At 55.9% G+C, this 26543-nt stretch overlaps 1 protein-coding gene across 1 annotated transcript in view; it reads left to right on the forward strand.

The window, feature by feature from the left end:
* The window catches only part of SHANK2 (SH3 and multiple ankyrin repeat domains 2), a 510411-nt gene that overhangs the window by 149744 nt on the left and 334124 nt on the right, over positions 1 to 26543 (forward strand). The window contains exons 10-11 of the mRNA XM_027532522.1: positions 11536 to 11602; positions 12013 to 12183. Coding sequence (XP_027388323.1) covers positions 11536 to 11602; positions 12013 to 12183 — 238 coding nt within the window. The remainder of the gene's footprint in view (positions 1 to 11535; positions 11603 to 12012; positions 12184 to 26543) is intronic.

The raw sequence follows: 26543 nt of genomic DNA on the forward strand, positions 1-26543 counted from the left end.
CCCGGACCCGTGGAAGCTGCAGGGACAGTTTTATTAGCAGCGGCTTAAGTGAGGTTGAGTTTTTCAGTTCTTGGTCTGAGTCTTGGAGTCATCATCTTTGCAAACTTCTGGGGAAACGGGAAGTTCTTTTTATTTTTATGGAAGTATAGTTGATTTACAGTGTCACGCCAGTCTCTGCTCTGCAGTGCAGTTAGACACACCCAGACATTCTTTATTTGCGTATTTTTTTTTCACTATGGCTCATCACAGGATGTCTGCTGGGGCCTCCCGTGCTGTGCGGGAGGACCTTGGCGTCTGTCCGTCCTACAGAGTGGTTTGTGTCTGCTGACCCCACCCCGGGCGTCCCTCCTCCGCCCCCTCCCCCTTGGCAACCACGGCTCTGCTGTCTGCTTCCGTTTCATACATTCGTTCTTTTGTGCCGTATTTACTGCTCAGCCATAAGCAAGAATGAAACAATGCCATTTGCAGCAACAGGGATGCAACTAGAGAGTATCTTACTAAGTTCAGTTCACTTCAGTCACTCAGTCGTGTCCTACTCTTTGCGACCCTGTGAACCGCAGCACGCCAGGCCTCCCTGTCCATCACCAACTCCCAGAGTCTACCCAAACTCATGTCCATCGAGTCGGTGACGCCATCCAACCATCTCATCCTCTGTTGTCCCCTTCTCCTCTTGCCCTCAATCTTTCCCAGCATCAGGGTCTTTTCAAATGAGTCGGCTCTTCACATCAGGTGGCCAAAGTATTGGAGTTTCAGCTTCAGCATCAGTCCTTCCAATGAACACCCAGGACTGATCTCTTTTAGGATGGACTGGTTGGATATCCTTGCAGTCCAAGGGACTCTCAAGAGTCTTCTCCAGCACCACAGTTCAAAAGCATCAATTATTCAGCGCTCAGCTTTCTTCACAGTCCAACTCTCACATCCATACATGACCACTGGAAAAACCATAGCCTTGACTAGATGGACCTTTGTTGGCAAAGTAATATCTCTTCTTTTTAATATACTGTCTAGGTTGGTCATAACTTTCCTTCCAAGGAGTAAGTATCTTTTAATTTCATGGCTGCAGTCACTATCTGCAGTGATTTTGGAGCCCCCAAAATAAAGTCTGACACTGTTTCCACTGTTTCCCCATCTATTTCCCATGAAGTGATGGGACCAGATGCCATGATCTTAGTTTTCTGAATGTTGAACTTTAGGCCAACCTTTTCACTCTCCTCTTTCACTTTCATCAAGAGGCTCTTTAGTTCTTCTTCACTGTCTGCCATAAGGGTGGTGTCATCTGCATATCTGAGGTTATTGATATTTCTCCCGGCAATCTTGATTCCAGCTTGTGTTTCTTCCAGCCCAGCGTTTCTCATGATGTACTCTGCATAGAAGTTAAATAAGCAGGGTGACAATATACAGCCTTGACGTACTCCCTTTCCTATTTGGAACCAGTCTGTTGTTTGATGTCCAGTTCTAACTGTTGCTTCCTGACCTGCATATAGGTTTCTCAAGAGGTAGGTCAAGTGTTGGTGAAAACGTAGGGTAACCAGAGCTCTCGTATGATGCTAATGGGGGCACAGAACGGCACCCCGACTTTGGAAGGAAGGCAGTTTCTTGTGAAGCCAGAGCTGTACTGCCCCCATCCCCAGCCATCACCCTCCTCGGGAGGCTGTGAACCAAGAGAACCAAAGCTGCAGTACCCAACAGGCTGAGTGGTGCTCGTGAACCGTATGCGAAGTGCAGAAAACAGTACAGAGCACACAGTAGGTGACACGTGAGTTCACGCGTGTGGCTGCCGTCACACAGACATCAGCAGGTGTGGTCACCTGTTCTCTCGGTTGGTGAGGGAGAGGGAGGAAATTGACTACAAAGGGGTGAAGGAAATGCTCTGTTTCTTTTTTAATCTAATTTTTATTTTATATTGGAGTCTAGTTGACTTACAATGTTGAGTTAATTTCAGGTGAACAGCAAAGTGATTCATACAAATGCTTGTATCCATCCTTTTTCAAATTCTTTTCCTGTAGGTTATTCAGAGTGTTGAGTAGAGTTCCCTGTGCTACACAGTGGTTCCTTATTGTTTATCTGTTTTACACGCAGTCATGTGTGTGTGTTAATCCCAAACTCCTAATTTATCCCTCCCCGCTTTTCCTCTTCGGTAGCCATAAGTTCATTTGTATCATTTTTTAGATTGCATGTATAAGGGATACCATAATGATACTTGTTTTTCTCTGACTTACCTTACTTAATGTGCTAATCTCCAGATCCATCTAGAATGCTTTATTTCTTGATGGGAATGGTGATTGTGTGTGTGTGTGTGTGCCCCCACGCATGCGCTCACTCAGTCATGTGTGACTATTTGCGACCCCATGGACTGTAGCCCGCTGGGCTCCTCTGTCCATGGGATTTCCCAGGCAAGAATACTGGAGTGGGTTGTCGTTTCCTCCTCCAGGGGATCTTCCCGACCCAAGACTGAACCCGTATCTCAGGCAGATTCTTTACCACTAGCGCCACCTGGGAACCCCCATGTATTCATCAAATTGTATACGTACCTTCTGAGCATTTTGCTGTATGCACTTCGACCTAAATGAAAACAATTTGAAAACTGTGGGGAAAGAGGCCCTTGGAGAACTCTGGGTATGTAGTGCTCACTAGAGGATGATCTGAAATGAACGCCGATTTTCTGATTGTGACCGTACATGTAGGAGGAGGTCCTTTGTCTGTGAAGATGCTGGGATCGTTTAGAAGGAGAAGCATCGCAGTGAGTTAGCCAGAAAAACATTCTGAGCACACAGTTGCGGGTACATTCGCCACACCAAGCAACACGGAAACCATTGTGTAACCTAGCTGTGTTACACGGCGCACAAATTCTCTTTGCTGGATTCCTTTGGCTTCTTAGATGTGTTTGAGAATTTTCTTATGGTAATTTTGGGGTAGGGGAGACAAAGGCTCTGTGTGAAGGTTAGAGGATGCAGTTTCTGCTTCTGCATTTCCTCCCAGGCAGTCACCCCCAGCCCTGCCATCCGCATCCTAAACACAGGCCACGTGGAGGGGATTCTCCAGCCGTGTATGCCCCTGACACAACCGATCCGGGCATTTGCCGGGGGAATGTACGTGTCCGGGTGGAAGGTAGAGACTCTCCCTGTGTGTACTAATTAAGCAAGGTCTTATGGGCTGAGCTGTGTCCCCTTCCCCAAATACCTGTGTGGGTGTCCTAACCCCCAGGACCTCAGAATGTGGCTGTATTTGGAGCTGGTCTTTAAAGGGGTGATTCAGGTAAAATGAGGTCACTAGTGTGGGCATTGATCCTACGAGTGTTTGCTGTGTTAAGTTACTTCAGTCGTGTCCAGCTCTTTACTACCCCGTGGACTATACAGCCTGCCAGGCTCCTCTGTCCATGGGACTTTCCAGGCAAGAATAGCGGAGTGGGTTGCCATTTTCTCCTCCTAGGCGTCTTCTAGACCCAGGGATTTAACCCACGTCTCTTACATCTCCTGCATTGGCAGGCGGCTTCTTTACCGCTAGCACCACCTGGGACCCCTGTAAGAGGAGGTCAGGACTCAGATACACGCAGAGGGACCCTGTGAGGACACGGGCAGGAAACGGCCGTCGACATGCCCAGGCGAGAGGCCTCAGGAGGGACCGGCCCTGCCCCCCCCGGATCTGGGGTTCCAGCCTCCAGGACTGGAGACATGAACGCCTGTTGCTTTCGCCGCCCCGTCTGTGGGGCTTCGCTCTGATGGCCCAGCTGATTCACTCACTGGTGTCTGGTGGCCTCAACTGTCAATCCTTTCTTTGGTTGCCAACCTGTGGAAAACGGTGCTGAATTTCTGCTTCTGAATCAAATCTCATTATTCATCTCTCCTGGACCTCTAAGTGAGAGGGTGTTTCAAGTGAGTTGGCTAAGCCCCGGTGCAGGAGAATTTTCTGGGATGAAAGCCATGCGAGGCTGTGTACGGGCCACTGGGCTACACCCCCAGGTCTTTGGGGTCAGACGATGAGGTCCACCTTCATGACAGGTACATGTCTGACTTCCTGGAGCTCTTAGAGCCTGTCCCTTCAGCTGGGAAATAGAAGACACAGCAGCCCTCCTTCCCAGACGTGAGGATTAAATAAGGTCCTGCATTCAGATGCTCAGGCGAGTGTGTGTGTTGAATCAACCTGAGCTGATTTCATTGCTGTTATATTCGCTTGATCACCGTGGACATCTTTATTACAGCGTGGTAGAGGCCAGTCTCGGAACATCTGTAATCCCCCAGATCTCAGATTCCCACCAGACAGTGGTCTCATTCATTCTGCCCCACGGGTCGGGGACTGAGGGGCCGAATAGGGAAAAACACACATACCCAGTGAGTTCATACTTTGCTTCCTGCTGGTCCCAACGGGAGCTGCTCTCTTGCAGGTTTTTTTGTTTTTTCTTCTCTCAAGCATTGAAGAACTGTTTGCTTTTTATCGAGATTCCTGGGAGCAGGCGGCGCCCTCCACAGCCACTGCTGCTTCAAAGAAGAAATTTGCATTTTATTGGCAGATCCATCTGGGACGATGCGCTGGGTCCATAGGAAGGAGTCTGTGTGCGTGGTAGACTTTGACACCTCTCTTCAGATGCCTTTCAAGTCTGTTTTTCCCTTGACAATCATGAATATTTTATACAGCTGAAGGCTGGATAATCCTGCATCGAGGGTCTCTTCTGCATCAGAGGAGTTGGGGTCGCAGTTGCAGTCCCTCCCCAGATGGAGCCTGGCAGCTTTCTCCCTACTTCAGCGTTGCCACAGCTGGCAGCTGAAGCTAAAATCAAGGTAGACCAGTTGGATCATTTCCCACCTCCCGTGTTGACTGTTAAGTTACAGACTTCTGAACGTTGAAGATGGGTTTTTCCCCATAGGTGTGAATCCTCAGCACCAACCTTGAGGCTCAGCACGTCCCTTGTGAGGGGGGCCGTCCTGCTGCTGGTCCTCAGCCTCCCTGGGTGATAACTCACAGATGCCAGGGCCCTGGTTCCAAACAGCTTTAACCTGCCAGCATGGTGTGCAGCACCTAGGAGTGTAGACTCTGGAGCCCTGAAGCAGATCCTGAATGCTGTGTGACCTTGGGGACTTCCACCTGGTCTCCGGTGCAAAAGGACAAACCAGACCATCCTGTGGGACCAGGGAATGTGCCCATGCTGTGGTCACTGGGCAGAAGTTGTTGTGGTTCAGTCACTAAGTCATGTCTGACTCTTTGCAACCACATAGACTGCTGCACACTTGGCTCCTCTGTCCTCCATTATCTCCCGGACTTTGCTCAAACTCATGTCCATTGAGTCAGTGATGCCATCAAACCATCTCATCCTCTGTCGCCCCCTTCTTCTCCTGCCTTCAATCTTTCCCAGCATCAGGGTCTTTTCCAATGAGCTGGCTCTTCGCATCAGGTGGCCAAAGTATTGGAGCTTCAGTTTCAACATCAGTCCTTCCAGTGAATATTCAGGGTTGATTTCCTTTAGGATTGACAGGTTTGATCTCCTTAATGTCCAAGGGACTCTCAAGACGACAGTGCAGAGTGGAATTTTAGGAGATTGTGGAACACACCTACAGCGCCAGGCAGCCCCTCCCACAGAGAGGAGGAGTGTATTTCCCCTCACGCCTAGACTCTGGTTTTGTGCTTTGACCAACAGAACATTCCGGAAGCCATGCTGCAGACTGATGTTCCAGAGCCTGCCCTCTGGAGGCTTCACAGCTTTAGATTTTGCCCACACAGAACACTGTCCTGAGGCCCCCGTGGAAGGGAGCCGGTCAGCTCTGCTGAGGCTGGGTGGGCTGGTGGAAGCAAACACGTGAGCCAAGGTCAAGGCCAAGGCACGTGGTGAGGCCGTCACACCTGCTGGCCCACCTGGACCCCCACTTAAGGCACAGGGAGCCCACACTGGGGGTCCTTGGAGCCCTGCACCACTTTGCTTCCCGGAGGCTTCTTAGCCAGGGAGATCCTTCATTGTGGCGAAGGCAGGTTGAATTCCCTTTTATTCCTAGTCTGTTAAGTTTTTTCACTAATTAAGTTTCATCAGATGCTTTTTGATCAATTGATAACAGCTGCTGCAGCTATCAAGCTGGTCCTGTAGAAGGACTTTCCTGATGATCCAGTGGCTGAGATTCCGTGCTCCCAGTGCAGGGGGCCTGGGTTCAATCCCGGGTCAGGGAGCTAGATGCCGCATGCTGCAACCAAGATCCAGTGCAGCTGGATTAATTAATTAATTTTATTAATTAAATAAATAAAAAACAGAAATAAATGCTTTTTAAAAAGATGACCCTGTAGATTTCCCCCTTTTCTTTTAGTGCGGTGGATTCCACTGATGGCTCCTTTATTCCTGTAAGAAGCCTGCACAGTGGCATGGTCCTCTTCTTTGAACAGATCCCTGCATTGATTTATGGGCTTCCCCGGTGGCTCAGTTGGCAAAGAATCCACCTGCAGTGCAGGAGACTCCAGTTTAATTCCTGTGTCGGGAAGATCCGCTGGAGAAGGGATAAGCTACCCACTCCAGTATTCTTGGGCTTCCCCGGTGGCTCAGCTGGTAAAGAATCCACCTGCAATGTGGAGACCTGGGTTCAATCCCTGAGTTTGGAAGATCCCCTGGAGAAGGGAAAGGCTACCCCCTCCAGTATCCTGGCTTGGAGAATTCCAAGGACCGTATAGTCCATGGGGTTACAAAGAGTCGGACATGACTGAGTGACTTTCATTCATTCACTGCATTGATTTGCTATTGTTTGGTCAGGATGCCAACCTCTGTGGGGAGAGGACTCCCACTCCTGTGGATCCCTGGGACTGGGGTCGTGCTGTCCTTGTCCATGGGGTTGGAGAGTTCTTCTTCTTCGTTCCCTGGAGGAATTTGGACGAGACGGGTGTCAGTTCCTGCTTATGTGTTTGGGAGACGTCATCCGAGAAGCCCCGCCAGGCCTGGGTTTTCTTTGTGGAGTCTCAGGCTCTGTTGTGTGCCATTTATCAGTATGAACGATTCTAATCCTCCAGGAGTCACAGAAGGGCCAGGCTTTCAGTGATCCCCAGTTACAGAGGAGGTGGCGTGCCTTGTCTGTGGTCTCCATTCTGGAGGGCTCCACCACGGGGAGGCTGTGGCCATGACCATGGCACCACGCTGCCCATGTGAAGGCTGACCACTGCCTAGGGTGTACCCTCCATTCCTGGGCCAGGGGATGAGGAGGCCTTTCATCCCCAGCCTTGGGGGTCCAGCAAAGCCGAGGCCTTGCCTGGGCAGGTCTCCCGGGAGTGCTCAGGGTCCTCCTTTAGCCTGGAGAGGCTGTTGGGTCACCAGCATGGTGCTGCCCGTGTGGCAGCCTTGGCGGTGCCCTGGCTGCTTCCTCTGGCTTGGGGCCCAGCCCTAAGCCCCTGGAGACAGGCCTTCTGGTGGTGCTGATGCCGCTCGCCTCCACTGCCCAGCAGGCGCTCCCTCCAGGCAGCCTGTCAAGGTTGGTGTGGGGTCCCTGAGCCCCCGGGTAACACATCAGTTTGCAAAGGCTTCTGGCCTCCTGGGATTTGCTGAGGCCCTGGGGCTGTGGTCTGGACAGCCCCGGACCGCACAATTGCCCACTGCCTGTCGGGCTCCGAGCTTCAGCCTGGAGATGAGGGACACCCCTTGGAGTTGATCCAGTGGAGTTTGTGACCTCTGACCCCGAAGCCTGGGACCCACTTCCTCCCCACATGCTTGCAGATGCTCAGAATTCCGACACCTTTCCAGGCTCCTGGGTCTCTGGGTTTCGGCCACTTCCCGATTTGCCATTGGAGTCCGGAGCAGGGGACATGGTCATCTGGAAGGAAGACCAAAGAAAGGGGGCGGCCCGAGACCACAGTTTCCATCACTGTTGCACAGAGCTGTTTTCCAGTTTGGGCGAGGACATGCCACGCTCTCAGAGCGCCTATGAATAGCTCTCTGTGTCGGGAGGCACATTTGGTTTTGGCGAGAGGAGGCGGCTTCATTCGGGATGGGGGCGTGGGTTTCCTCCACATCCTGGCTGTAGAGCCCAGGAGATGGAGGTTTCGCCAGTGATGAGAACAAAAGCAGCTTCTCCTTCAGCCTGGTTCCAACTGCAGTGGGGTTACAGCGGCACCCCATTCAGAGTACACACATCACACACACACACACACACAGATTCATTATGGGGCCAAGGAGTCCAAGATCTGAGGCTGTAGTGAACTGAAGGTCCAGCATTGCGAGTGATGTAAGTTCCGATCCAAAGCCAGCAGGCTCAGAACCCAAGAAAAGCGGATGTTTCTCTGAGACTGAAGGCTGGAAAAGACAGATGTCCCAACTCACAGGTGGGCAGAAGTCTCCTCTTACTTGACTTTTCTGTTCTACGCATGTCGTCAACTGATTAGATGCGGCCCACCCATGCTGGGAGGGCAATCTGCTTTACTCAGTCTACTGATTCAGATGCTAATCTCATCCAGAAACACCCAGGGTAACTTTTGGCCAAATGTCTAGGCCTTCTGTGGCCCAGTCAAGTTGACATAAAGAATTAACCATTATTCCTGCTTTCAGATCCCCCCGGGTACAAATCCCCAGAAGCAGAGCTGCTGGATCATGTCTGTGTAGGATTTTTTTTTGAGGAAATTCAACAGTGTTTTCCACAGCAGCTGTACCATTTTACATCCCCACCCTCAATACACAAACCTTCCAATTTCTCCACATCCTTGCCAACACTTGTTATTTTCTGTCTTTTGATAGCAGCCACCCTGATGGGTGGGAGGCAGTTTTACCTTGAGAGTTTGGCTGGAAGACAGGGAGTGATGCTTGTTTTCTTTTTAACTGTGCTGTACGGCTTGCAGGATCCTGGTTTCCTGACCAGGGATTGAACCCAGGCCTCTGCAAGGAAAGCGTGGAGTCCTGCCCGCTGGACCACCAGGGAATTCCAACAAGGAATGACTGACCAGTTGTCCCCTGGGTGACATTGGGTCACATGTCATGGGTCACCCTGTAGACCCTTCCTTTTGGGGTCATGTCACAAATGGTAGCCGACTGGGTCGCTGGCTTCGCAGGGCCTCTGTGGGCCTCCTGCTTAGGTTCCTACCCTCTGTCCCTGCTGTGTTTCTTTCTTTTTTTCGACGTGGACCATTTTTAAAGTCTTTATTGAATTTGTTACAATTTTGTTTCTGTCTTACGTTTTGGATTTTTTTTGTCTGAGAGGCATGTGGGATCTTAGCTGCCCAACCAGGGGTCAAACCCACGTCCCCTGCATTAGAAGGTGAAGTCTTAGCCACTGGACCACCAGGGAAGTCCCCCTGCTCTGTTTTAAGGATCCACCGTCTGAAGCCTGAATCCCAGGTGGATGGTCACCCTCAGGAGGCTGGTGAAGTCCCGTTCACCAGGTGCTTCGAAACCTGCTTCTGTGTCTGCAGAACCTGTGTGTGTGTGTGAGAGAGAGAGAGAGTTGCTCAGTCGTGTCCAACTCTTTGCGACCCCATGGACTGTAGCCCACCAGACTCCTCTGTCCATGGGATTCTCCAGGCCAGAATACTGGAGTGGGTTGCCATTCTCTTCTCCAGGGGATCTTCCTGACCCAGGGGTCGAACTCTGATCTCCCACATTTCAGGCAGATTCTTTACCATCTGAGCCCCCAGGGAGGCCTCACAGGGCCTGTCGCTGAAATGGCCTTTGCTGTCCACCCCTAGGACCCTCGCCTCATGCAGACAGGGGCTGCCGTGGCTCCCCTGATGTTAGCAGACCGGGGAGGAGGCTGAATTTGTCTCCAGGCTGTTCCAGTCAGTGGCATCCTTGCAGGACACCAAGCATTAGGTGATGCCCAAGAGGCGAAGTCAGTGTCACTTCCAAAGACACCACAGTCCCCCGGCCCCCACAGGGAGCCATGTCAAGCAGGTTTCTCCAGGGAAGCAGAGCTAGCAGGATGGAGACACGTATGTTTAAGAAATTTCTTGCAGGAATTTGGCTCCCAAGACTGTGGGGGCTGGCAAGTCTGCAGTCGGAAGGGCAGGCTGGGAACTCAGGCAGGAGCTGGTGGTGCAGCCTCGAGGCGGAATTTCTCCTCCAGCAAATCTCAGCTTTTGCTCTGAAGGCCTCCAAAGGATCGGGGAAGGCCCACCCACAGTATCACTGCCAGGAGACTGATGGTTGACCTGTGTGTCTGCAGGCTGGCGTCTGAACACCCGGCTCATTTGAGGGTGGAGACGGCTGCCCCCCTGTGCCCAGGGCGCCCCACTGGGGCGCAGAGAGCCCTGCCCACGTAAGCTCTGTATCAGGTCTCCCCGGGGGCCCCGGGACCACCCCCAGGGCCTTTGTCTTTGCCTGCCTGGCTGCCTCAGTGCATCACGGACCACGTGACCTCTTTGCTTTCGTCACTGTCTGTGTGGCTTGAGCTGGATCCTTGCCTGTAGGTGCTGGTTTATGCTGTGCATAGGTGGAGTTTTTTCTGCTTCACTGAAACTCAGTGAAGAGCTGTGAGTGCTTTTTGAGATTCCCCATAACCTCTAGCTATGGGGACCAATCAGAGGAATGGATGCCTCCCCCCACCCCCCACCTCCAGGGAGCATGCTGGGACCCGTCAGGACTGATGGGAATGCAGCATGCCGTCCGGGGGGTTTCCAGGCTCAGTCCCTTGACCCACCCCCTCCGTGGCCTCCTGGGCAGAGGACTGTCTCACGTAGATTCTCACGGAATGATGGCCTTGTGGTGGAAGAATGGCCAGGGCCCCGGAGAAGGGGGCCAAGCGGGAGGAGGTGCCTGTGGTCGGGCTGCTGGGTGTGGTGGCCGCTGTTTCAGTAGCTCCGACTGGTGCACCGTGCAGGCCTCGAGGGCCCAGGCTGCCTGAAATCAGACAAAGACAAGCTCTGTAGCTCCCACTTTGTTGTAGGGTCGAAACAAACTCATAGAAAAAGAGATGAGATTGTTTGTGGTTCCCGGGGTGGGGTGGGGGCTGGGGAAATGGGTGAAGATGGTCCAGATTTGGACTTCTAGTTAGAAGGCAAACTAGCCCAGAGGACGTCGCGCTCAGCCATGTGGTTCACTTGAAAGTTGGTAAGAGCAGAGCCTTCAAGTTCTCATCACAAGGGGAAAAGAGTTTGTTTGTTGGTTTGTTTTTTAAAGAAAATCTTCAGGATAAATTGTTCACATTTGAAGAAAGATCACTTATTTGGCTGTGCTGGGTCTGAGTTGCAGCACGCGGGTTCTTTGATCTTCCTTGCGACACCAAGATCCTTTTTAGTTGCAGCATGTGGCATCTAGTTCCCCGACCAGGGACCGAACCCCATCCCCCTGCACTGGGAACGCAGAGTCTCAGCCACTGGGCCACCAGGGAAGTCCTAGGGAAGAAACTGCATAGCCGTATGAGGTGATGGACATTAACTAAACTCATCGTTTCACAAAATAATATCCAAGTCAAGTCAGCAGGCTGCACACCTTCAGCTTAGTGCTGTGTGTTGAGTGTATCTCGGGAAACCCGGAAGCGGGGAATATCTCTTATTTTTTCAAAAGAAGCTCTGATTGGACTTTTGCTCTTAGGCCGTCGGGATGTGCAGCGTGTCCTGCGCTTGGCGCCTTAACATGATTTCCTCTTCCGGCAGGTGGCGATCATCGCCGGCAACTTTGAGCTGGCCGAGTACATCAAGAACCACAAGGAGACCGACGTTGGTGAGTAGGCTGGCTGGCTGCCAGTGAACCGCGCAGGGGCCCCGGTTGGTCACCTCGCCGGATTAGTTCGGAGTCTGCTTTTAGCCAAACTTAACAGGAACAGAGTCCGAGCATCTTCTCCACCTCTGTTGCTGCATCTTCTTGACGCGTGGCAGGGTCGGGGCCCGGAACCCCTTAAATGTCAGGCGAGGGCGCCGGCGATGGCTGCAGGGCCTTGACGTCCAACCGGAGAACCAGATTACCTTGCGACCGATTGAGATGGGTTTGCGGGAGGATTCTGTAACACACACGATTCCATTTAAAGTCGGAGATGGCGATGAAAAAGGGGCAGAAAGAGCCAGGGGCGTCCCACTCCCCCTCCTGCCTCTGCGTCCCTGGCTCTGCCTACTGATGACTGCTCCCCTTTTCAGTACCCCTCGTGCCAACCAGGAGGACTGTCCCTGCGGCTCCTCCCCTGTCCCATCGCCCTGCCGGCGGCTGGGCCCAGTCTTGCATCTTGGAAGAGCCCTCTGGCCTGTTCCCTCCGGCCCCGGGCTTACACCGGACGTGCAGCGGGGAGCAGGCCCACTGGATCAGCAGCGGTGAGATTTCCAGATGGCGCCATCCCATCCAGGGGGTGGGCAGCGAGCCTCCAGGGCGCCTGGAGAAGTCGCTGGGTGGCCTCTGTGTCTTGTTGCCTGATCGCTCCCCCCGTACTGGGCGCTGGGGGGTGAGCCATCCCGCACGCCTGGCTGTCTGGTCTTTTCTGTGTCGAATGTCTGCGGGTGCCCAGCTGCCTCGAGAATCGCACAAGGATGCGGAGCCCAGTGTCTCGCTTGCCTCATCCGGTCCCCTGTGCCGAGCATCGGGGCCTCCTGCGCCCAATGTTGATGCGAGTCCTCCTGCGAGCCGGGGCCAGACCTCCTAATTGCTCTGAGATCCAGGCATCCTGCAGGGCTGCGTCAGCGTCTCCCTAAGCACACTATGCAGATGGATGAGTTCATGTCTGCAAAGCACTCTAGAGGATGAACTGAGCCCTCCCAACTCTTCTCCTCCCACCCCCCGCTGATACGAGAGAGCGGTACAAAAATACCGGTTGCCGTGAAGGGAATTGGGACTCTTGTCGAGCAGGCAGATTGCCAGGAGGAGATGTGCAGGCCCCGCCCAGGACCCCAGGGTGGTCAGTGGTCCCAGGGATCCAGGATCTCTGAGTTCCTGCGATGGTGACACCCTTGGGGCCACCATCCTGATCTCCCCTGAGCCAGGGGAGGAGTGAAGGGGTCTCCTTTCCCCGGCTGGCTGTCGGGAGGGAGACAGGAGAAACTAGGGACTCTGCCTGCCGACCCCCAGCCCGGCCTTACACATTCACTCCCCTCCTTGCCCCAGCCACAAACTCAAAAAGTGCCGATTTTAAAACCCAGATCAAGGAGGTTTCTGGCTTGTCTCTCCCGTTCCTTATCTGGGATGCAAACGCCTCTCTACAAACATATTTTCTTATTATAAGAAGAATACCTGTTTGTTGGGTGAACACGTGTTAATTACCACTCACCCACTCCATTCAATGATTTCTTTAAACTGTGAGGGCTTGCCCTGTCAAGAGATGGACGGTCACGGCAGGCGCGTGTGACGTCCGTGGCTCCGGCTGCGGGGAGTGAGGTTGGAGGCTTCCTGCTGCACCTGTGTGGACACACCGGGGCTGCAGGAGAATGTGGGGTGGCGTTTACCATCAGCCCATGCTCTCTGGTACCTGCGCCGGGGCCTTTCCCCGGAGTGTCCTAAAGGGAAATGTTAGTACAGGAAATCTGTGCTCCCACGCCGGGGCCTTTCAGTATCTCCAAGGGAGGGGGGCGCGGAAAAAGCCTTCTTCTTTCCTCTGCGTCGTCTGACTCAGCATCTCTGACTGGGAACCAGCAAACTGTGCCGCTTAAGAGGGTTCTGTCGAAGGCCTCACAGAGAGGCTGCAGGTCCTTCACGGGCACAGACGTCACTCGGGGCGTTCGTTCTCGGCCTCGCAGTAAATCCATGCTGAGGTCTCAGTTCAGCATCCCGTGAACTGAACCTCTAGGTTTGCACTCGTTTGCCCTGTGCCCCGTGGCCACCCAGCTTTCCACCTGCCCTTGTTACCAGGGGTGCCGGATGCTGGGTGTGTGGCGGGGAGGGTCTGGCCCTGTCCTGTGCCCTGAGCGGGTCTCGCTAAGTCCTCTGCAGGGATCTGTAGCCCCTGCCTCGGAGAGCCGTCCTGTTTCTGGGTGGATGAATAACGCCAGGCAGACATCCGACCCTTGCCGAGCCTGCATGCCCAGCATCTCACGTTCCGTCACTCCTCCAAGGATGTGTCGCTATCTGTGTGACCAAGGGCAGATTTGATGTAGGATACATGGCGTTTGGGTCGGGTTTGCCCAGAAGCAGACCTTGGGGCAAGGATGTGAGGGGTGGTTTGCCATGGAGGGGGTGCTAGATATCAGCGGCCGGAGCAGAGTCAGTCCGGGCAGACAGGAGGCCAACCCGGGGCCTTAGTGAGCAGGTGCTGCAGGCAGCTGAGGCCGGGTGTTGTCGGGACCCCAAGGGGTCGTCTTGTCTCACCCTAGGGTGAGGCGACCTGTGTGTCGCCTCAAGTTTCTGTTGGTTCAGGCTTGCTCCCGCCAGGGAGGACCCTCCTCTGGGCGGTGCAGTGCCTGTGGGGTCACGCCGAGCGCCAGGGGGCGTGGGCAGGGTCCAGGGGCATCTCCTAGGCAGGACGCCCCAGAACCACGTCCCAGAGTGATGGGCTGAGCCAGGCTTTGAAGCCAGGCCCATCTGACTCTGGGGGGCTCTAGGCTCTTCAGCTCCAGGCTCCCCATCTCCCTGTGCACCCAGAGAAACGGGGCCACACTCAAAAGCTTCAGGCAGCAGCGCAGGCTGGGGCAGGGAGCTCAGGGGTCTTCACACAGGCTGCTGTTGGAACCAGGGCTGGACAAGTGGGTGGAGGGAAGGAGAGCGGGGAAGAGGGTTCTTGGGTCCAGACCACTGACAGCAGCATCACCCTGCAGGAAGCTCTCTGCTCGCCTGGTCCCGGTTCAGGGCTCTGTGGTCACCAGAGCGGAGTATCTGCCCGCTGAACTCTGCTTCCCAGACGGGCTGAGAGGGCAGGGGTGGGCGGAGGAGGAGGACACTTGGGAGACGGCTTGAGGCTGGGCCTGGGGGCTGCAGAGGGGTCGTCAGAATCAGTAGGATTAGGACTAGGGTACAGACACTGCAGGGGCTTCCAGGTGGCTCAGCAGTAAGGAACCCACCTGCCAACACAGGAGACTCGGGTTCAGCCCCTGAGTCGGGATCCCTTGGAGAAGGGCCTGGCAACCCACTCCAGTATTCTTGCCTAGGAAATTCCATGGACAGAGGAGCCTGGCGGGCTACAGTTCATGAGGTTGCAAAAGAGCTGGACACAACTGAGTGACTAAGCGCGCGTGCACACACACACACAGGATCTAGGGCTGCCATCAGCCCACCGGAGGTCACTCGCGATGCTGTCTGGCCGTCCCTCCGGACTGTTCCCTGCCTGACACAGGATCCAGGGCTGCCATCAGCCCACCGGAGGTTACTTGCGGTGCTGTCTGGCCGTCCCTCTGGACTGTTCCCTGCCTGGTGCACAGCTGCTGTTTAATCGGTCAGTCGTGCCCGACTCTTTGTGACCCCGTGGACTGTAGCCTGCCAGGCTCCTCTGTCCTTGGGACTTCTCAGGCAAGAATACTAATGTGGCTTGCCATTTCCTCCTCCTGGGGATCTTCCCGATCCGGACATGGAACCTGTGTGTCCTGCAAGCCCCCTGCATCGCAGGCCAATTCTTCAGCACTGAGCCGCCAGGGAAGCCTGGTGCACAGTGGGGCCTTGGTAAATGTCAGCTGAGTGAGTGACCCTCCCTCTGCCAGTGTGCCCGCTCCACCTTCAACCCCGCTCTCTCTTCTCAATGTAAAATCCTGGCCTCGCGGCACCTGGAGTCGGAGTCGAGGAGCCGAGTCCTGTGGGCATGTCCGTGCTGGGTTGGGTGCGTTTGCCAGAGTGTAATTAATGCCCTGATCCCCCCGAGTGTGGTCTGAGTGAGGAACACGGGGCAAGTGGGTCGTGTGGGGGCTGTGTTTCCACCCACAGCAGGTCACTCTGGGGCCGTGTGACATTGGGGGTCTCTGGTGGGTTGTATGTGAAGGTCTGTGGCTATGTGGCTTTCCCGTTCCAGCTTCTGTAAGGGTCTGGACTCTGGGACCCCACCTCCTCCGTGACCTGTGGGGGTGCTGTCTGTCTGTCTCCGTCGGGGTGACCTTTTGTCTGCCCCAGACTCTCGGGTGGTGGGCGTCTGGTATGATTGCGTGGGGAGCTCCAGGGGCCATTTGCCACAGCTTTGGAAATCACGGTAGGGGTGCTGGGGAGGGGTGGGTGGGGGCCTCCTTTCTACTTTATGATCTTCAGCAAATTTTGACTTCTGAGCTACACTGTGGTGTAGAAGGGTACAGGAGAGTGGGGTCTCAGGTCCTGCATCTGAGGCTTTGGGCTCTTTATTCTGCCAGAACGAGCCCATGGTGCTTGCTGCCAGGGTTTTCAGACATTTAGTGGGGCTCAGCAGGGGCTGGGGCAGTGTTTCGGGGGACCCAGCTCCACGAGTCAGGATCCTGAACTCAGAAGAGATGACGGTAAGACTCAGCGTTGCCTCTGTGGTGTTGGGTTGCGTTTTTGAAGATAAAACATGGTGGAAGGATCCCCGGATTCCAAGTTGGGCATGGGGTTGATTTTGACTCTTCAGAATGAGTCATTACAGTGTTGCTGACTTTCTGCCTATAGCCCAATGAGATGCCTTCCTGAAAAAGTCCCTTGAACGGCTCAAGTGTTCCCCCCACCTCAAGCCACGGAGCCTCTGTTTTCTAGACACAAAAGTGCCCCGCCGAGAAATCAGGGTCCTTCAGAGGCTCTGATGTGGCGCTGGGGGGAGGACATTAAACCTGTTGGGTCGCAGCGAGCTGATGAATGGGCCTCCGAGGTCTGCGGGATCCGGAAGTGGATCGGGCTCGCCGAGTGGCTGCCACCCTATCCCTTTAAAAGAGAGATTGCCTCTTGTCGTGAAGCGTTCTGTTCACAGCCCGGCCAGCGTGCAGGTTGCTGCTCACCGGTGCTGTGCTTCCATTTTTTTCTTTTTTCTTTTTTTTTTTAAAAACCCAACTCCCTCCCTCTTTTAAAAAATTAATTGTGACCTCCATTGGGTGGTTTTATTTGCCCACTCGGAGAAAGTGATGGTTTAAAAGCGACCGTGAATACCAAAGTTAATCCTGCGTGTTGTGATCCACAGCTGAGCTGCGGCTGAGTCCATGAGCCCAGCAGGTCTTAAAAGCTTTTGCCATCGAGCGTTTGCGATGGCTCCTGTAGGATGGAGGTCCCCGAAAGCAAGGCTGTCGGGGAGCTGGGGAGCTCGAGTCCGAAATAGTCATGCAAAGATTAAGCGTGTTGCAAGCTGATAAGCTTTGGACTGAGATAACCTATTTTTTTTTTTTAACCACCTTTGTTATTTTTTTTTTGCCTGGCTCTATGGGGACACGCACGGTCAGAAGGACTAAATGCCATGGGTTGTTCTTCTTCAGCGGAACAAGGTTTGTTTTCCTATATCTTGTCCTTCCGCAGCTACGGGGGAGAGAAGTGAGAGGTTCTGGTTTTTTTTTTAAATGAAGCCCATTGAGCTGATGTGTGAGTTTGGGTGTCTGATGAGCCGCCCGAGGATCGCTTGGATACTGTTGCTAGGTTTCGAGACCGAGTGTCTATGTAATTACGCTTTAGATATGTATAGACGATGAAGAGAGGGTGGTGTTTTCAAACAGATTTGTTAATGTATTATTTTGGGTGTGTGTGTGTGTGTCTGTGTGTTTATGTATGAGAATGTAAAATCCAGGCTGATACGGAGCCATGATGCTTTGAAGGAAAAAAAAAAAAAATACCTGTTTGGTAGCTGTCACCTGCTGTGAAATAAAATAGATCCAATTTGAAAGAAGCAGTCAGGTTTCCAGGCATTCGGACTGTAAAATGTGCCACTTACCATGAGATGTAGACAATGGTATTAAGTAAACACAGCATCCTTTGTTGCACGGAGAGCCAGCAGGTCCTGGGGAAACCCAGCGTTCTAACCTGCTTCATCTCATCACATCGGCTCATTTGGGGTCAGCACTGCCGTGTGTCCCCCCTCCTGAGAGCAAGGAGCGAGGCTTCCCCAGGCTGGTCTGTTCCCCGGGACAGTGCAGCCATCACAGCTGCAGCCCACATTCCCAGAGAATATTTTCAAAGCACGTTGCCTAGGGGAGGAGGTGTGATGGAGCCCCAGCAGACGCGGCCGCTGAGCGGATGTGAGCAGCCCGCCGTCAGCTGTCACGGCTCATGCTGCTCCGAGTCGCCTCCCTCTCGGGGCCGGCGAGCTGTGGCATGTGCGCTGGCCGCCCGTGCTGGCTCCCCATCCACCCATGGGCGCGTGGCTCCCTGCGTGCCGAGTCCTGTCCGCCGGGGTCTCTGCCGTCCTCCTCCTCCGGGCTGCGGTCATGTGCCCGCTGCTGCGGCTCCCCTCCCCCACGCTTACCATCAGGTATATGAGTTTATCCCCAAATCCTGGGAGGTAGCTGCTGTCCGCTCGTGACCCTGCGCGCCGGTCGCTCTTGTGTTCCGTCGGGATGGGGTTTTCACGGGTGGCCGACGGCTGGTGAGCGTCCACTCGGGATGCACGGTGGCCTCGGTCTGTCCCAGACGCTGTGTTCACTGGCTTTCTGGGGACGCTTGTCTGTCCCGAGAGGGCGCAGCCGCGGCCATATGGCCTTGACCTCCTGTGCCCAGGGTGCATATAGATGGCACACACTGCTGGTGTCATGCCCCCGAGGCTCCCCTGGGCCTCCCAGGCACCCCTTCCCTTGCACTCAGCCTGGGAACGCTTCTGGAGGCAGGCCCAGCCTGGGGACGTGTCCCCCAGAGCGGTGTCCCCCATGCAGGGGACAAGAGCGGCTGCTGGAGCGCCTGTCCCACCAGAGGTGCCTGGAGGAGCCACCAGCGGCCCGCACGCATCTACTGCTCCTCGCCATCTGCGTTGAACAGGTCTCCAACCTGAGTGTTTTCGGGCTCTCTGCTTCCCAGTCCCGAGCCGCGTGGGCCTCTGGGGAAGACCCCTCCCCTGCTCTGTCCCACAAGGAAAAATGGCAGTCCCCCAGTCCCCCCGTCTTCCACAGCCTCAACCGCACAGTCTCTGCGAGACTCCGTTCAAGGTGAGCCCGGCCCTGAGCCCTGGCTCCCGAGCCCCCGAGGCCCCAGGGCCTTTGACAGCCTTCACGGTGCAGCCCCACCCTCACGGTCCTTCATTGAGATTTACAGACCAGATAACCTCACGCGCACGGGATTTTTTAAGATCAGCACAGCATCCTGACTGTCCCGGAACAAGAAGCGGAGAGGGACGGCCGAGCAGTGACCTGAGTGTCTCTGAGAGCGTCCCACGCGGGAGGGTCCAGTGTGGGCGTGGGGCCGGCCCCCTCTGAGCGCACTTGCCCTCAAACCCCAGAGCGCCCCCATCCCACCCTGGGCAGCTGGGACACGCCCAGGGCGGGCCCTGCCAGCCCCTGCGGTTTCCTGGCGTCGTGTGCTCCACTTAGCAAAGTTCTAAATCAAGCACCACACACGCTCTCTCACTTACACGGCGTTTGCGTTTTGGGAAACGTTCAGCAGATACCTGTGTGGAAGGATCTGTGTCTGTGAGTTGGGATGGGGGTACGGTTTATGCTCTGCGTCTACATGAATGTCTGGTCATCATTCATAATTCATCCAGCTGTCCTGTGACAGCTAGACATTTAAGGAGTCTGGCCCTTGCCCACCCCCTTGACAAGTAAACCCCCCCACCCCTCAACTAAGGACACGGCCCCCAAGGCCCCCCTCCGGGGTGGACGCCAGCCCGTGTGGGAACCACAGCTGCGGTGTTGAGGGGGTTCAGCACAGGTGGGGGGCAGCGCCCGACCACAGGCCGCCTCGCCCCTGCCTTCCTACTGCCAGGCTGCTCTCCACCCTAAGTGCCCGTGACCACCCCTCCACCCCCTGGGTCTGGTCCTCCGCCCCACATCCCCTCTGCACGCCTGGGATGGCTGTTCTCCAGCCAGGGGTTCCCTAACCCGAGGGCCGCCTCTGACCCTGTGACCTAGAGTCCCCATCCAGGGCCCTCTGCCCTTCACGGGGACGCCGGGATGCAGGGAGTGGACAGGGTGAGCACAGACGCCCTTCCCGAGGGCAAGGTGTGTGGTGGCTGGACACGGATGGTGGCGAGTCCGTGCTCGCCCACCTCCCGCCTCCTGGGACCCTTCGCCATTTTCTGATCTGCCCTGGGGCCCAGCCCAGCCCCGCCAGGCCCATCCTCTCCTTCTTCTGCGGCTCTGTCCTGGACGCGGGTCCCAGAGAGGAGGAGGTGTGTTTGGGGCCCAGGCTGAGTCTCTACCCTGCTTCCTGCTGCCCCGCCCGCTCCCTGCCCGCTCCCCGCCCCTGATCCTCTGGGCCTTTCTCCCCACACATCATTCTCCAGCCACGACTGCCCTCCTGGTAGACGCCCCGGCCCAGGCTCTGGGCAGGGTCAGGGCCAGGATTTTGTGTACCAGCTGGGGGACTGGACTTTTGGTGGCTAGTTCTCTTAAAGATGGAGAAGGTCTGGGCCTGCGGGAGGGAATAGGGAGGGGCTGCGGTCAGCATTAAGGGGGCCATGGAATCCCAATGGGCTGTAGAGTCGGGACGGCTTCCCGCAGGAGGAGGCCGCAGGCTGCTTTGATCTGAACGGCAGGAGCAGTGCTCTTTCGCCGCCCTTTCGTGCCTGGATTGCACTCAGTGCTTTTGTGCGATCCCTGCCAGGGAGGTGGCACCGTCCCCATTTTACAGGTGAGGAGAGTGAGGCTTCAGGCGCAGACGTGAGTTCCACGTCCGGGTCACGGGGAGCTGGGGTTTGGACCGGGCCATTCTTTCCCCGCCACGACGCTGCCCTCCAGCCTTTTCGCATCTCTCTCCTCGCCCCTTCAGTTCCTGGACTCTCCGCCGGCCGCCGCATTGCAGTGCCCCTGCAGTCCTGCCTCCTGGGGGGTCGGCAGGTGGATCCCCAAAGCTGGGCACAGAGGCGCTCTTCCCCGAGGACCAGCTGCCCCTTCCGGGGGGCCCCAGGGGCACCATGCCCCCTGGCCCCGGCCCGTGCTCTTGGTTGACTTCACCGGTGTGTCTGGGCTCTGCCGGCCGAGCCCGTGCTCCTCGACACACTGCAGCGCAGTTAGTTGCCCTGGCCCCTGTTGTCCTGTCTCCTGATGACACCAGGTCGCCAGGTCCCATCACAGAGACTGCTGGTAGCCATGGAGCCTTCCAAGGAGAGCATCCTCACACCCCGGCCACTTCCAGGCTGGTGTCCGAGCCATTTTTACCAGGAAAACCGGTTTCCCGGCTGCTCCAAGATGCACTGAATGAGTGGCCTTACCCTGGGCTCACCAGCCCCCCACCTCCCCATCCCTGGGGCTCCCCGCCTCTTCCCAGGGAAGCAGCCCCTTCTCCTCCTCTCCCCCTCCCCCACCTCCTCCAGGCCGGCTGACCTGTCCCCCAACCCCAATCTCAGGGTGTCCCTCTGGGGTTGGTTTTCAGAGCCCCCCATTAGCCCTGGTGAGTTAAGCGTGTCTGTGTCATGGACGAAGGGACCAGTACATCGGAAGGAGACCAGGTTCTGGGAGTCCCTGCCCACCCTCGATCCCCACGTCCGGAGAGAAAGTCTGGCAGGGCCTCCTGGGAGGAGGAGAGGCCAGGCTCCTGGGAGAGGCGCCCCTGTCTTAAGATTTGTGCACACCCCTCCCCGTCTTCATGGTGAGACCTTAGAAGGTCGTGTTTGGGGAAGTAATTGTCCCCTGAGGGATGACAGCTGGTGACCCCAGGGAAGCCTGGACTTCCATGTGAAGGAGTCCGTGTAAACGCCTCCGGAACCCAGGCTGCCCCGGGAAGTCATGGGCCCAGCCTGAGTAGGGGGATGGGAAGCCCCCTTCCCCACAGGAAGCAGAGGGACCCCACCAGGTGGCCCCACCTTCTGGGGATGGGAACCTGCAATTCTGGGTAACAGGGCTCTCAGGAGGCTGCTCAGTCCTCAGCCCTGGATACTGAGTCATTTCACCCCGCCTGGGGCACCCCCGTGGGGTGGACGGACCAGCCAGACCAGGGCCCTCAAGCTGCCCCGGGCCCACACCCCCAGGCGCCTTCCCTTCCAGGCCCTTCCACGCAGATCAGACGGCAGCTGCCCGTGCACCCGCCACCCTCTGTCCAAGCTGCGAGCTTTCCCGCAGCACCCAGCCACCACCACGGGTCGCCTCCACCTTCCCTGTGGGTCTTCCAGCAGGTGCCCCCCACCTTCTCCTTCAGCATTCAGTGAGTGTCCAACTCTTTGCCACCCCATGGACTGTAGCCACCCAGGCTCCTCTGTCCGTGGAATTCTCCAGACAAGAATACTGGAGTGGGTTGCCATTCCCTTCTCCAGGGCATCTTCCCGACCCAGGGATCGAACTTGGTTCTCTTGCATTGCACATGGATTCTTAAATGTCTCCAACCACCTCGAAAGCCCATTCAGAGTAGAAGCTTGTTTCCAGAAGCCGGGGTACACGGACCCCTGGATTGCATGGGGAACCCCCGTCCGCAGCTCCTGGGACCTGACTTGTCCCCACAGAGCTGCCAGGCACCCAGTTGCTGAATGACAACAGAGCAGGTGGAAGCAGGCAGGCGTGCGGCGGGTGGCAGCTTCCCAGACGCCTGGCGAGCCTCAAGCCCTGGAGCCTCCCTCTGCCACCACGGCGAGAGTGCGGGGTCCCATTGGGGCTCTGCTCCGCCCTGTCCTCCCACCTACGTCCTTTCATTGTGGGCTCCCTGACTCACCAAGTCTGGGAGGGACGACAGGACCCCAGACAAGGCCCGAGTCGGGCCAGTGTCCTGATGCCCGCAGAGGGGGTCCCCACCCCCGTGTCCTGCTTTTAAGGACCCATCCATTCTCAGCGAGCCTGGCAGAGCCCCAGGCGGCCTTTAGGGAAATACGCGCAGCCTGAAATCTTTGGACTTCATTGTGTAGAACCACCTGGAGCATGTCCATCTCAACTATGTCGGCAAGTAGGCGCGGGAAGTTTCCTTGTCATGAAGGTGTGAGGGCGGCTGTGTAGGGGGACCAGAAAAAAGCATCAGGCCAAGTGCCAGAAGGACGTGGGTTCTATCTGGACTCGTCCCCGAGATCCTGGGGGAGCCCCGAGCGTCTCTGCCATCTCAGCAGCCCCTGCAGACGTGAGCGCTATCTCCACTCTGCACCACGGCTGTGCCCGGGACTCATGACTAGGCCTGGATTCAAATAGATAGAACCAAGCGTCTTTTCTTGAAGTTCCTTGGGGCTTTGCAAGCATTTGAGCCTCATACGCGGGCGGAGGGTTTGGAAGACTATGTGGGGTGGAATTCAACTGAATGCAGAGAAGGTTTCTATTCTGGGTTTAATGAGCCTGAGCGGAAAGGCGCTAAGGTGGTTTTTGAGAAGGAAGAAGCCGTCCATGTGGGCACAGAAGACGTGTCGATTTTAGCCAAGCTAGAAGGGACACGTTGAGGAGCTGAGGGAGCAGCAGGTGGGCAAAGATGAGGCCGAAGAAGAGAAAAGTCATCCCGTCTTGGCTTGTGGGTGATGATGTCCTCAGTCATCCAGGTCTAGGCACAAAACAGACTCCAATTTGCACTCATCTCCGGGGCTATCAGGCTGCGCTGACCAAGGAGGCCACCCAGCTGGAGGTGTTTCCAGGAAAAGGACCATAAGTAGCCCCAGAAAGTGTCTTCTAGGGAGGCCCACAGGGGTCTGGAAAGGGAAGGCAGGACAGATACTGTGGCCTGGGGAGTGGCGGGGGCAGGATGTGGCTGGACCCAGGCTGGGGGCAGGGCCAGCCCTTGTCTTAAACTGTGGTACCTTCATTCATCGCTGGCCAGCGGCCAGTCCTAGGTTCTGTGGTCATCCTGCGGCCAGCGGGGTTGGGGAAGGATGCTACGCCAGAGAAAGGCAGCAGACATGTGGTGCTGGGCACAGTGGGTGGTTCCTGGAGAAATTTGGTCCAGATCGCTCAATTGCTTGTCAACTGGGGTGAGCTCAGGGTCCAGCCCAGGTCTCCCCACTCTACCCCTCGTCCATCATGGGCCCAGCTTTCTTATAGATGTTTACACCAAGTGGAAGACAAATTCGACATGGATGTGCTTCAGAAGGGGAAAAGAGTGCTCAGAACACTGGGCTTTCCTCCTTTTGTTGCAAATTTAGGGCTTCCCGTGTGGCTTAGTGGTAAAGAATCCACCTGCCATTGCAGGAAATGCAAGAGACTTGGGTTCGATCCCTGAGTCGGAAAGATCTCCTGGAGGAGGAAATGGCATGGAGAACCCCATGAATCCCTGGTCACACGTGTTTCTCCCACCAGAGGAGCCTGGTGGGCTGCAGTCCATGGGGTCACAAGGAGTTGGACATGACCTAGAGATTGAGCATGCATGTTACAACTTTATCAAGATCCTTCTCAGTGCCCAGAGCAGATGATGAAATAGCGATGAGGAAGGGCTGATAGGATTGTGTGGCCAAGGGCTTGGGGTGGGGTGGGGAGCATGCGATAGTCTTTGCTCATTTCTCGTGGAACCGTGCTGAGATTCCAGTTGCTGGCATCTGTGCCCCTCTGCCAGGTGGACAGATCCTAGACAGCACCAAAGCCGGTGTGAAGGACTGTTGAGTCCTTCTGGAACTCTCCAACGCCTGGGGGTAAGGGTCTTTGTCGGGTTCGGATGGACCAGGCTAAGCAGCGGTCAGAGCTTTGGGGCGGCCAGGCCCGTGGCCCGGGGAGTGGAAGTCTTGCCTCTAAACGCTTGCTCAGCTGAGCTGCTCCAGTAGAACTGCACCACCGTCGCTCAGAGCTGGGGACGCCTGTGGGTGGCAGCAAGGTCATGAGTGCCTTCTCCCTGCAAGGCCTGGGACAGAGTGGGCACCCGATAAACGTCAGGAGAGGTGTGTAGACATGTATTTTCTTCATTCTATCACAAGCAGGCCTTGTGCTGAAGCCCCACCTCCCAGCCCCCCTCCCCAGACCCTTCTGGTCACACGTGTTTCTGTCATGGACCATCCGGTGCCGGGGAGGACGGTGTGTCCATCAGGCTGGCCACAGGTTGCGGATGCTGGGAACAAATCCAACTGTTGACCCACCCGTTAGTGTCCTGATCCTGTGAGGCGTTCGTGGACCACAGCAAAGTTTTATGTGAACTGGCAAAAAGTTGGGGAGAACGACGAGAGCGAGGGGTGATGGTGGCTCCGTGGGCACTGCCCTCTGTTTGGGTCCTGGCAGTGATGCTGAAGAAGGTGCTCAGCATCTCTCGTGAAATAGCCTTGGGTGTCTGCAGCATCTCCCACCTGCCCCGAGCCATTGGCTGAAGGGTCAGGGATCCTGCCCACTTCTGGCCTGAAATCTTTGCCATTTCCATTGTCTTACTTCGCTCATTCTGTGTCTGGTGCAGCTGCATCCATTTGTCTCGTGAGCACACACCGCTCCTGGGGGGCTTTGTGACTGTCGGCCGCTGGAAGACTTCCCTCTTCCGGCTGCTCAGGGGCCTTGCTGCAGAGCGTGAACACCGGCGAAGCCAATCCGATCAGATGCACGTGAAGGTAGAGCTCACGGCTCGGTGTCTCAGAATAGCCCCTGAGCTCTGGGATGCTACGGTCGTCATGGCAACGGCTCTTTGTTTGGGGAACCACGAGCTATTGGCCTCTGAATAGCATGGATCCAGGCTGCGGGTTTTGCCTTCCTTGGGGGCCGAGGCACCAAATGGACTTGGGGGACTGTCTGCCGCCTCCCCTTTCTGAAAGTGTCTGTGAGGGTCTTCAGTCTTTCTGATGTTTGGGGCTGAGTGGAGGATGGTGAGTGCGGTGAATGACCGTGAGAAGGGATGAACAGCAGAGGTGTGCTCGGCCTGCCCCAAGGAGACGGGTTCTTTGGGGTATCGTGGGTTCCCTTCCTGAGCCAAGAGATTCCCACACTTTGCCGGCTCGAGTGTGGCCCCAGATTTCAACACCAGGCAGAGGAGCCCACGCATGACACTTAAGACAGTGGTGGAATGAAAATGGCTACAATTCAGTTTGAACTGGCCCTGCAAGGAGTGAGGAGGAATCAGGTGGTGTCTGGGGCTTGGAGGACGCACGCCGGAGGGTTGGCCCGCACGTGGCCCAGGGGCTGGTCACCCTCCCCGTGGTCCCTGTGCTGGCCCTCGGTGTGCCTGCCGGGCCCTTCCTGGAGAGTCCTTGTCCTCCCACCCCGAGCCCTCAGCTCGCTGCCTCTCCCGCTCGTGTTTCCTCTTCACTCACTTGTTTTCCTTCCCTTTCTGCTGTTAACGCTCCTCTGCAAGCTTCAGGGTTGGAGCAGGGACCTCTAGGGTAGGGTGTCTCTGCTCCCACACCCCGCTGTCCATTCCACAGCCCGAGCTCCCTGCTGGCTCGCGGGACAGCCGTCGGAATACGCAGGATCCACACCCTTCATCCGAAAAAGGATCTCAGAAGTGAGAGCTTTGCTCCTGCCTCATCGGCAGTCGAACTTGACCTGAACTGATTTGAGGCTATTTATAGCCTTTATTTACCCTACTTAGGGTGACGATCCATCCATCCACACCCTGCAGGAGCCCGCCTGTGACTGATGACGGGACTCGGCCCAGACCCACCGGGGTGCCGCGTAATAGACAGCATACGGGCTGCATCGGCATGACAAAGTCAGCAACTGGAAAATACCCACACACGCCCACCCCGCGCTCCTCAGCCACGGCGCCCTGGATCTGTATTTGCTGAATGAACAAGTGTTCTTAACCTCAAAATAACCCGGGTCTACCTTTTAAGGGTCTCAAAGGATCCTTTCAAGATGGTGTTGTCTCTGAGGATGGGGTCGTCTTTGCTTTAAAT

The sequence above is a fragment of the Bos indicus x Bos taurus genome, chromosome 29 (assembly GCF_003369695.1).
Source record: "Bos indicus x Bos taurus breed Angus x Brahman F1 hybrid chromosome 29, Bos_hybrid_MaternalHap_v2.0, whole genome shotgun sequence".
NCBI lineage: Eukaryota > Metazoa > Chordata > Mammalia > Artiodactyla > Bovidae > Bos > Bos indicus x Bos taurus.